The sequence below is a fragment of the Podarcis gaigeae genome (assembly GCF_964106915.1).
Source record: "Podarcis gaigeae genome assembly, chromosome: 3".
NCBI lineage: Eukaryota > Metazoa > Chordata > Lepidosauria > Squamata > Lacertidae > Podarcis > Podarcis gaigeae.
In genome coordinates this window covers 41,304,038-41,316,459 of record NC_139680.1, presented here as the reverse complement: position 1 = coordinate 41,316,459, position 12,422 = coordinate 41,304,038, and the positions used below count along the sequence as shown (strand labels likewise).

Sequence of the window (12,422 nt, the reverse complement as noted above, 5' to 3'; positions counted from 1 at the left end):
AATAGGACCATACTAGGTTTGCAGGAAGTGTTTGCTCTCCATCCTAGTAGAAAGCAGAAGGAAAAGGGGACAGGAGCAAAGGAGAAGGAACAAGGAGGGGATAAAGGAAGAGGAAGGGGGGAAGATACAGACCATGAAGGGGAAATGGGCTGCCCCATTGGGGATTGGAACCAGGAAAGGAAGGAGCAGAAAGAAGTCTGGTAATCTCAGTGCTAAAATATTACAAAAGACAAAAAAGGACATACTCCTTCTGTCTTTTACGCTGCAAATAATGGGTTGTCTTAAAATTTGGTTACATCAATCTGTCAAAAACAACTCCCATTACTGGCCAAGCAGAGTGAGGCATTTGGTTTAACTCATTCATTTGGCATTCCATTTGGTTGCAACACTTGTTTGCTTATAATGCAATAACTCAGGTGCACATTGAGATATCAGAATGAAGTTCAAAACACACGTTCAGGTCATAACTACATTTTAAGTCCAAATACTGGCTTGTACAGAATTGATTGTAATGAGGCATTTGAAGTAGGGCTTCTTAGTATATGCTTGATGACATAGACCTGTGAAGACAATGTATGTGGTTTTTCAAAATGGCTCTTGAGTGGGAAAGATGTGTTCCCCACTCTGATTTTCAAAGTCAAATATATTAAAGGTCTATTTAGAAATCTTCCTTTTATTCAGTTAACATAGCTGAAAACAATTTAAAAAACAATGTAATTCTGTTGATAAACTATCCTTATTAGCTACAGGATTCCCCATGCAGAAATGATGGCAGTTTTATCATACACAAGGGTCATAGCTGTCAATGTTTCCCTTTTTTAAATTCCCTTATTCCGAATAGGATTCCTCGCAAGAAAAGGGAAAAGTTGACAGCTATGACAAGAGTATCAACCATAAAAAGCCCCACTCAGATAATAGCCAGACTTCCAAGACCACAATGCAAAGAATTATTTGTATACAACTGTTTGTGGCATCCTTCATGTCCTTTCCAGTCATTGGCTGAGCTGCTGTGATTTCACAGTATGTTAATGATCATTCTAACAACTGTGGCAGAATATGACCTGTAGATTACTTATACAGGGTCTTATTTGGGGCTGCACCATTACAGCTGTTGCCAACATTCACATTTTGAAGCCCCTGAAGATGTATATGTTTTGGCCTTTGTAGGGGATTAATACAATGTGGGCAACTGTATGATGATGATGATGATATTTATTACACACACACATGCACATACACTTTATGTATCAGAAGATCTCCAGGCAGTGTACAACATTAAAAACAAATCACAAAACATCAATAATAAAAACATAATAAAAGCATACTGACAAACAGCCTAATAATAAAATAGCCATCATAATAACAGTCCTTTCCCAAACACTATATATTTCCTACAGTATTGTCATGATTATTTTAAAATGTTATTTGATGTTATAATTTGTATATTGCAATGCTCTCGGCAATTTAGATCTGTTAGCTGCCCTAATGGCATCACAGATCACTGAAGGACATGTTAGAAATATACATAATAAAGACATATAAATGCATACATATTGCAAATTACAAAATGCATGCTAAATCATTAGGAAAGAGATCAATGCCTTTTTACAAATCAATGGTGTACGGTTCCAAGTGTGGCACTCAAGGACTTAACTGGTAGGATGTTCTGTTTCTTACTGTATTTTTAATATACTGTTACATGCTACCTCACTCTCTAAGCCAGGCATGGCCAAACTTGGCCCTCCAGCTGTTTTGGGACTACAATTCCCATCATCCGTGGCCACTGGTCCTATTAGCTAGGGATGATGGGAGTTGTAGTCTCAAAACAGCTGGAGGAGCAAGTTTGGCCATGCCTGCTCTAAGCGGTGTGAGATTCCAGGGGTTCCAGGCACTTTGTGCTTCATTTTGGAAATGAGCCACAATAGAGACTGTGGTGGCTTTATGATATATGGTTTATTTATATATGGTCCTGTTTCTCCCATAGCCACAGCTTTGGATTCAAACAGAAATCAAACATTGTTCTGACACTCTCTCCAGCTTGCCATTTCTCTTCTGACCCACATTATTGCAACTTCCAACTCCTAACTCAGGCTTTGTCCTTCTAACCATATATGAGTTGAAGAAGGAACACCACCATTTGCCCATCCCTCACAAAGCCCCCTTCCCTTTCCCCACCTTTAATGGCCCATCACCAAAGCTATCACCTCAACACAGGAAGTTAGCCTGCCTTAACACTTGCTGGATCCAGGAGTTAGAAGAGTTCCACACACAGCCTACCGTACTTCCTGCCCCGCAAACTCAGAACAATTCATATGTATTTCTATTAATTGTGCTCTTACTCCTAGGTGCAAATGGCTTCAAGACTTTTTATAGTGTGGAGTAATGTAGAAATTAGGACGCAGGTGGCGCTGTGGGTTAAAGCCTCAGCACCTAGGACTTGCCGATCGAAAGGTCGGCGGTTCGAATCCCTGCGGCGGGGTGCGCTCCCGCTGCTCGGTCCCAGCGCCTGCCAACCTAGCAGTTCAAAAGCACCTCCGGGTGCAAGTAGATAAATAGGGACTGCTTACCAGCGGGAAGGTAAACGGCGTTTCCGTGTGCGGCTCTGGCTCGCCAGATGCAGCTTTGTCATGCTGGCCACGTGACCCGGACGTGTCTCCGGACAGCGCTGGCCCCTGGCCTCTTAAGTGAGATGGGCGCACAACCCCAGAGTCTGTCAAGACTGGCCCCTACGGGCAGGGGTACCTTTACCTTTAATGTAGAAATTTAATAAACCAGACCTAATCAGCTGGTGGTGGTGGGAAAACCTGCCTTTTCCATCCCAGCACTAGAAGAAAAGCCTCATGTTCTAGCTTTGCACTTCTCAGCGGAATAGGATTTCTCCTTGCAGTATGACTTCACCTCACACCTCGGCTCCTGCTCATTATAAGGACTGGTATTTTGCTAGTTTGTAAAATTAAGAGGCCACTGCAACTGTAAAATAATTCAACATCTACTGTTATCTTATAAGCAAGCTGTACATCCTGAAACCAAGAACTCTAGAGCTGAAGGATACCACCTCTGGATTAAATTCAATGTGACTATTCAAGAGCAAAATTGTTTTGGGATTCTCAGACAACATTAGGGGGCCTATCAGGAAAAAGTAAGCAAATATAAACCACTGCAACTGGTACCAGACTGACTCAGGTCTATTTAATAACGTGACTAATGAGATGCATCCACATCTTTCCAACATGCCTCCCTTCCGCAGCACCGCTTCACTCATGACTTACGAGCTCTTATTGCTGCTCAATTTGTCATTACGGGGAAAGATGAAATGTAGCATCATGATAGTGCAATTTCAGTTTCTGAGTTCTTAAAATACAGCAATTTTCTGAGTTTAACTACAATTGCAGGTGATTATAAAAGTAAAGACGTTTGAAAATAATGAGGAACTCTGTCATTATTATAATACAATTTGAATTACAACTTAAGTGGCTAGAAAGCATTTATAGTTGCGCTGGAAGTTATAATCTGAAGCTGTTTCATATGAGAACTATTTATGAACATACCTGCAGCGCCATTCTAAGCACCTTTACCCAGTCTGAAGCGATTCCCATGGAGCTCATCCATCTGGTTACACAGCTAATAATGTTTATCTGTAATGGCAACAAAGAAGATGAAATGTGAAGGAGCCTGGTAGAGTCAGGCAAATCAGATATTAGCTCTTTATTTTTATTTTATTAAAGATTTTCTTGATTTACAAAAGTGTGTGCAATGTCTCTCTTGTATTTCCCCCATGTAACCTTTTTTTACAAATCATTTGTTGAGACATTAGGAAGAAAAGGGGGAAAGAGGTGGAGGGAGGGAGAGATGGGTGGGGTTGGGGTTGGGGTTGGGTGGCATGTTTCTATTTTACTTACTATATGTAGCGTTTGGTGTCAGCGCTGCTTGTGCAGGTTCTTTGCTGTTCACTTGTGTTCCTTTGGCTCTTTACAAAATGGTTTGATAATATGCTAACTTAATTAGAAATAATACAGTCCAAAGGGGAGAGATCTTGCTATATTTTCACATATTTGAAGTGAAAGGTACCCCCAAACAAAAATACAGGTATGTTGAATAACACCGATGTACGTATATAGTAAAACTATTGGGCTGGTGGTGGGAAAGGAAGAGGGGCGCCGCCACCCCGGTTTCTCAACAGTCAGCAGCTGCCCTTCCCACGACTGGGCGCGCGGTTTTTTTCCAAGGCGGGGAGATTCCCACCGCGCGGCCCGCGAGGGGTGTCCCTTTTAAGAGCGCGGGGGGGTGTTGGGGGGGGGAAAGGCCTTATCCGGTTCTTACGGCCCCCTAGAGGGCTGTCCGCTTCGTCTGCTCCGAGTCACCTGACTCCGAAGAAGCCACAAACCTGCGAGGCCCCGTGAGGAACGAGCAAGAAGAGCCGGCAAGAAAAGGCAAGGAAGGAGCGAGGTGTGTGTGCGCGCGCGCAGGCACACACATACACACACACACACACACACACACACGAGAGAGAGAGCGCGCGTCGGGGGTTGCGTATTGCACGCATACATGCATCCTAGCAGGGGCACCACAGGGAAGGTTTGTGGCCGCAACCGGGGATTAGGCAACCGGGGATTAGGCTAGAAATAGCGGCGGCGGCGGTCGTGGAGAGCTCCCCCGGCACCCGCTCCGGCCTTAGCGCATCCCTGCTCTCCCTGCACCTGAGGGCGCGGCGGCGTGTGCGCCCAGGGCGCGCCTTTCCCGCGCTCTGGAGCAAAGGGGGCCGCCGGTACGGACTGAGGGGGACTCAGCGCAGCTGCGAGCGGGCGGGGGCGAGAGAGGTTAGCGTGTTGGGTGGAGGGGGGGCGCAAGCGGAGGAGGAGAGACCGTGGCCTCCTCGCGAGCAGGAGGCAGCGCCAGCAGCACCGCGAGGGGCAGAGCAGAGGCGCGGCAGTCGCCAGAAGGACGCGGACGCACTGACAGGTCTGCTGCTCCTGCCGCTGCCGCCTCGGGCACTTCCACATTCTCCGGGGAGGGGACGGGGAGAGCAGGCCTGGCTGGGCACTGCTTGGTAATCCCCGAGGCGAGGTGGGGGGACGGGAGGGAGGGAGGGAGAGATGCAGATATGCAAGACTACTAGCCAAACGCCGCCGCCTCTGCTGTCGTTCCTCTCCCCCCCCCCCCGGAAAAAGGGGAGGGTTGCATTGCAGAGGGCGAGGAGAAGGAGACAAGCGGCTTGGAGAGGGTAGGGGGGAGAGAGGGGGAGCGGGGGGCTGCGGGGTGTGAGAGATCGCCGGGGTGGGGTGGTTTGGGGTTGGGAACCGGCGGCCTGCGGTTGTCTTCAAGACAGAGCTGGCTGGGGGAAAGGCACCGAGAGGGCATAACATGGCGCAATGATATGATAATCTCCCACCAGAGAGAGAGAGAGAGAGGTAGAAACGCAGGGAGGAAGGCGAGAGAATCCCGTTGCTGCAGTAAGAAGCCCCGCCAGCAGCAGGAGGGAGCGGTGGGGACAGGGCCGTGTTGGAGACTGGCTAGATAATTCAGTCCCTGGGCCCTCTTGGGGCTCTGTCAGGAAGGCCCAGGGCTGGGAGATCTCCTGTGAGGTTGCGGGGAGGGGAGGGAGAAAGCTTCATTTATTCCCCACCCCCCATAAACAAGAGAGATGAGATACATAGTGGTTTGCAGGAACCGCCATCATACTCAAGGGAGGCAGGCAAGGGAAAGGACACCCCCCCACACACACACCCTCGGAATTCATATACAGTATTATTATGTGGGCATATTTCTGTTTCGTCTACAATGCCCCCAGAATCTCTCGGATATAGTTGCAATGCAAACACTTACACAACAGAGGAGGTGGCATAGGAGGAAGGAGGGAACCTGGAACGAGCCAGGATTTAGAAATCAGCTTTCGCTAGTTAAATAATTGTCCATATATATATATATATATATATATATCCTTTAAAAAAAGATTATCCTCCCCTCAGTTGTTTTTCTTCCCCCCTCCCCCTTGTAGAAGTGGTAGCAGTCCTAGAATTAGCCGAAGATGTCGGGTCAGACGCTGACAGATCGCATCGCAGCTGCTCAGTACAGCGTTACAGGATCAGCTGTAGCTAGAGCCGTCTGCAAAGCAACCACACATGAAGTGATGGGGCCCAAGAAAAAACACCTGGACTGTAAGCATCTTTTTATATAAGTGGTTCGCGTGTGGAGGGCTAGGGAATCTGTGTGGTTCTGTGCTCCTGGGGTCCATTGCCCTCTGGGTAATCAGTTTCTTCTGCCATTAGAATTAAATGAAGTGCTTAAAAAATGAACTTTTTATTGTAGCAATATAACACCTCAGAAATGACTTAGTCCCCTTATTTTGCTTCATTTTGACCTTCAGGTTTTAGGACAGGTGCATGTATCAGAGAGAAAAGGCCTGTGACTACTTGGAAACTGCAAAAGTATTCTTGCCATGCTTTGGGCGAATGAGTTTAGATGAGGGTGGATGTTGACTTGAGTTGCTGTAATATGGAGATTATCTCTACAGAGAGGTTGGTTTGATCGTGGCAAAACTGAATGATTCTTGTTCATTGTAATGGTTCCATTGTGTATCTTTCAAGAAGGGTAGGAAAGATGAAAATTTTAAAGTATGTCACATGCACCACTCATCCCAAATGAAATCGCTGTAGTGCTCTTAGTTGTGTTATTTTGTGCAGCCATCCTTAGTTGTGTTAGATCTTCATTCTGCACTCATTTGGCCTTCATTCTATATTGCAGGGAGTGGTAGTCAAAATGGCTAGACCATGGTTGGGCCATCTAATCCTACTTTATGGCCCTCATATTACAGTTTGTAATCCTAAATACTGCGAGCAGCAAAGGAGAGAGTAGTTCTGATCTTCTGTACTCAACACAGCAAAATAGAAACCTAAACAACACCAGTAGAAATAAGAAGGTCCACAGACATCAACCAGCACACAACATCTCTAGGAACTCCTCCCATCACCCATCCGTAATGAAGTTGCTCATCAGTACTGCCATAGAACCCACACAGAGAAGGCACCATCAATATATGTGAATGGAAGGGATGCCATGATGACATCACAGGGCCCTGTTACATCTTCCTGTGCACATTGCACAGGTGCATTCTGTAACTGCTGGCTGGGACTGATGGGAGCTGTGGTCCAAGACATTTAGGGGGCACCAGGTTAATGAAGGCTGGGTTAGGAGGACAAGCAAGCACACACACCTGCAGCCACAAGTTCTAGTACAGGGTCAGGAGTTCAGATGCCTTGGCAGCTGGTGGCAGACTGCAGATAACTCTTTTAAGAGGGACAGTGTCATGGTTAAATGTGCCCCCTTCCATTCACACTTGCCACACTCTATAGGGCTGAAGGAGGTAGGATCTGTAGAGCACAAGCTTCTCAGGGCAAAATATTCTGTTGCTGAGATGGATAAGTGTTATGACTGCACTTCCTTCTTTATTGTTGATTTTGCATAGCTGTCTGTGCAGGCCCTTCCTTTAAGTAATGAGCTGTGATAGAAAGAGAACACTGTACACAAAGTTTTGCAGATGTACATTTGTATCCAAGCAGGTCTCACTATCTGAACACAATGCATTCTCCAGGAATTGTTTGTTAGGTGAGCGTTCTTTTAATGAGAAGATGATTTCCATTGATTCCTATGGGGGAATTTTATCATGCATTCCGACCATGGAATTCTGACCCCAAAATGACAAACAAAACAAAAAAACAAAAACAAAACTGGGAAACCCAGGACAACCCTCTGAAAAAAGATTTGTCTGATCTCTCCCACTTCCCACCATGGTTTCTGGTGAAACACCTGCTGCAAACCAGCAAAACATAAGGCTGCTTATTTGTTTACAGTACTACACATAAGTCTGGCTGTTTGGATATCTGAATCTGTGGTGTGTATAATGAGGTTTGGGTACTAATTCCTCATGTGAATGTTTCAATAACATGTGAATGTTTCAATAACAAGTGTTTGGATAGTGGGACCTGTGTGTGTTTTGATTCTTTGGGCAGAATAACATAAAACTTGTGCCATGCTTGTTATGTGATTGGTATTCATTTGCTAGGGCTCATATAAGTATATTGTTATTATTATTATTATTATTATTATTATTATTATTATTAATTATTATAATAATAATAATTTTGTTACTATGGTTATCTGTCTTCCACAAATGTCACAAGGCTATGTAGAAAATATGATAAAAATGGCTAAAACAGCATAGAAAATGGCAGAAGATGAAATTAAAAACAATACAAAGCAGAGACCCATTCATCCAGCTGGGAAAGCTTGTCAAAACAAAAAATGACTTTTTTCTGGAAAGTGCATATTGACAGGAATTCTGTTTGACAGAACAGGGGGCAGCCACATTGAAAGCCCTGCTCTGAGTTATTGTGGAGTGGACTATTGTGAAGTAGATACATAGAAAGATGCCTTATGCCAAGTCAGGACCATTGGTTTCTCTAAATTGGTGTTTCCCAAACTTGCAGTCACTGGCAGCCAGAGTGGACAGTATGGATTTAGAGCAGTGTTTCCCAAACTTGGGTCTACAGCAGTGTTTTGGACTACAGCTCCCATCATCCCTAGCTAGAAGGACCAGTGGTCAGGGATGATGGGAATTGTAGTCCAAAAACAGCTAGATACCCACATTTGGGCTCTAAATCCATACTGTCCACTATGGCTGCCAGTGACTCTCCAAGTTTTGAGGTAGACTCACCTGGAGATGGCAGGGTTTAAACCTGGGATCTCCTGCATGTAAGGCATGCGCTTGGCTCCTGAGCTACAGCTGTTCCCTGTGCCGCATTCTGTTCTCTAATATGGGATGGGTGAGGGAAATAGGGGTTTGCATGCCTATTTCTGGGTCTCCATTGACTTGAAGTGTGTTTTCTTGTGGTGCTGATAGCATTATGAAATCTCTAGAGGTGAGACTAAATTATGCATTTTCCTAGAATAGTACAACACTTCTCACCATGCCCCTGACTCCAGCCAGACTTTCTCTGTGCAGCATAGGGTTATGCTGGTGTAAATTCACTATAGCATCACCTTCTCTGGGTGCAGCGGAATATGCAGTAGGAATCCTATCCTCACTTAGCAGAATAGGATTGCACTGTTACTCTTTGGCATCCAACTGGGTTTTGTTTAGCTCCCTTGATGTAATCACTTTGTATAGAAAAGCTGCATAGTTTAATGATTAGCCTGACATTGTTTAAAAACTTCAAATATTGGAACTAAAAAGCAGGGGCATAGTAGAAATAGTGACCACATCCTCTTTTTTGCACCTGCAGATCTGTTTAGAGACAGAGGTAATTGAAATTGCCAGCTGACAACCTTATAGGCAGTGATTGATGCATTGGGACTTAACCTTTCCTGGCTATTGTCTGACTATCAGACCACATTTCACGGTAACTACATTATATTAGGAATCCAAAAGGCAGGATAATGTAATCTTTTAAGCAACTCCATCTAGCCTTATTGTCGCGACCTTTTTAACATATAAACATGCAAACATGGTGACATGTGAAGTTGTTAAGTTTCCATCCCTAATCTTCTTGGCCTAATATGTGAAGATAATAAGCTTCTCCCACCCAACCATTCACACATGTTTGCTGTGATTTTTAATTGGAAAGAAATTTTACTGAATTCAGTGAAAAATGTGAGTAATTATGCCTAGATGTAATTATGCCTTAGAAATACTGAGATGGGTGAGTGGCAATGCTGTTGGCCCAGGGATACATATTCCCACTTCAACAGTTACCTTACGAGAGATGGCGTCCCCGGGTTTCTCCGTCCTCCACCAGTCGCGGACTGTGGGCCGGGGGGGGAGGGGTGGCATTATTAATCCGGGAAGATTGTCCTTTCAGGGCTCTACCATCGCCATCGATCCCCGGCATTGAATGTGTTGGCCTAGTGTGGGGCTCCGAGGAGAGCTTGGCTGTCTGGCTGGTGTACCGGCCACCTAGCACCAGCAGCCACCCTGTCAGGCCTATTGGAGGCGGTGGCCGGCTGGGCCTTGGAGTTCCCTAACCTATTGGTATTGGGGGACTTCAACATCCATGCTGATGCCACTCCCTCCTCACAGGCTCTGGACCTGGTGTCTTCCATGGCAACACTAGGGCTGTTCCAGTTTGTTTCGGGCCCCACACATCAAGCAGGCCACATGCTGGATTTGATCTTTGGCGTAGGTATAGATGTGATCATGTCTCCTTCGATGAAGGTGCCATGGTCTGATCACTACGCTCTGAAAGCCAGGATTGACTTTCCACCCCCACCCTGCTTAGGTGGTGAGCCGATTTGGGTTCGCCCGCGGAGGCTGATGGACCCTGATAGATTCCGCCAAGCCTTGCGGGACCTTGCTCCCCCTGGCGACTCATTGACTGAGCTTGTTGAGGGCTGGAATATCCAGCTCCTGGCAGCCATCGATGAGATCGCACCTAAGCGCCCTCTGCGACCCCGTAGAAACCGGGCTCCCTGGTTTACCGAGGAGCTCCGGAAAATGAAGCGGGACCTCAGACGGCTAGAGTGAGTATGGCGGGGTGCCCGTGACGGAGCCTCAAGAACATCTTATAGGGCTTTTATGAAAACCTACAAGATGGCGGTGAAGGCTGCTAAGAAGGCTGCTAGCAGATGATCTTCGTAGACTGCTGGATTGAGGCGGGTCGGGGCTGCTGATTCTTCTAGATCTGTCAGCAGGTTTCGACATGGTTGATCACGAACTTCTGGACCACCACCTTGCCGACATGGGGATCCAGGACACAGTCCTTCAATGGCTGCGCTCGTTTCTCTCTGGTCGGGGACAGAGGGTGGCGCTTGGGGGGGGTTTGTCATTGCGCCACTCCTTGGTGTGTGGAGTACCTCAGGGTGCGATACTCTCCCCGATGCTTTTCAACATCTTTATGCGCCCCCTCGCCCAGCTTGTCCGGAGTTTTGGGCTGGGTTGCCATCAGTATGCCGATGACACCCAACTCTATCTGTTGATGGATGGTCATCCTGACTCAGCCCCAGACACACTGACTAAATGTTTGGAAGCTGTGGCTGGATGGTTACGTGGGGGCCAGTTGAAGCTAAATCCTTCGAAGACAGAGGTCCTCTGGCTGGGATGGGACAATATGGTATTGGGGGCGCAACTCCCATCTCTTGCGGGGGTGCAATTAGTGCCAGCACCGTCCGTTAAGAGTTTGGGTGTAATCTTCAACACCTCCCTTTCCATGGAGGCGCAGATTGCAGCTATAACAAAGGCGGCATTTTTCCATCTCCGCCAAGCTAAGCAGTTGGCTCCTTACCTCTCTCGCCCTGACCTAGCCACTGTAATCCATGTGACGGTCACCTCCAGACTGGATTATTGTAACTTGCTCTACGTGGGGCTGCCCTTGAGACTGACCCAGAAACTCCAGCGGGTGCAGAATGCTGCAGCGAGACTCCTTATGGGGTCTTCGCTGCGAGATCACATTCACCCGGTGCTATACCAGCTGCACTGGCTCCCGGTGGAGTACAGGATCAGGTTTAAGGTGCTGGTTTTAACCTTTAAAGCCCTATATGGCCTAGGACCCTTGTACCTATGGGACCGCCTCTCCTGGTATGCCCCACGGAGAAACTTACGGTCTTCAAATAAAAACATCTTGAAGGTCCCAGGCCACAGAGAAGTTAGGCTGGCCTCAACTAAAGCCAGGGCTTTTTCAGCTGTGGCTCCGATCTGGTAGAACACTCTGTCACAAGAGACTAGGGCCCTGTGGGACTTGACATCTTTCCGCAGGGCCTGCAAGACAGAGCTGTTCCACCAGGCCTTTGGCCAGGGCACAGCCTGACTCACTCCCTCGGCAATCTTCGCGGAGCTCTGGCCCAATGGTTGCCAGTGGCTTGATTTGAATTAATTTTATAATGAATGATTTTAGAGTGTTGCTTGTGCTGCACTTTTGTACGGTTTTATTGTTGTTAGCCGCCCTGAGCCCAGCTTCGGCTGGGGAGGGCGGGATATAAATAAAATTTATTATTATTATTATTATTATTATTATTTCATCTGCATTGAATAAATTAAGATGTATGTACTGAAGATTCATGTAATCAGCTACTGCTGTAGATGTTGGCCATGCGGTTTTTGGGGTGGGGAGCAATATACTTCTGGAGAAATGAGATTAGCTTTGTAAGTAAGAAGCACAAGGTGGAACTGTAATCAAGTTATGGGGAAATTTATGTATGCTCTTGAACAAACTCCTCTGTTTTGTAATAGCAAAAAGGAGAAAGACTGGGGAAAGGCATTTGGAGAATAATATTGGTGTTAGGGATCTTGGAGCTTGCACACTGCTCTTTAAGGCACAGGAGTCAAAATTGGGAGAAACTACAAAGGTAGCCTCTGCTTTTCTAATAACAGTAAGGTGGCAGCATCATTGGGGGTTCAGGTGTGAACAGTGGCAAGGAGCAGGGGACAGTACAGT

General features: G+C 46.5%; 1 protein-coding gene across 2 annotated transcripts in view; it reads left to right on the top strand.

The window, feature by feature from the left end:
* Positions 1 to 4,345: 4,345 nt before the first annotated feature.
* SNAP91 (synaptosome associated protein 91) overlaps positions 4,346 to 12,422 on the top strand; it is a 68,888-nt gene continuing 60,811 nt past the window's right edge. The window contains exons 1-2 of one of the 2 annotated variants that reach the window (XR_014561909.1): positions 4,346 to 4,446; positions 5,996 to 6,155. Coding sequence is in view for 1 of the 2 variants with exons in the window: in XM_083730166.1 (XP_083586292.1) it covers positions 6,026 to 6,155 (130 nt within the window). In the remaining variant the exon portion in view is untranslated. Of the gene's footprint in view, positions 4,447 to 4,661; positions 5,048 to 5,995; positions 6,156 to 12,422 lie in introns of those variants that run through there. The other variant, XM_083730166.1, reaches the window with a different exon arrangement.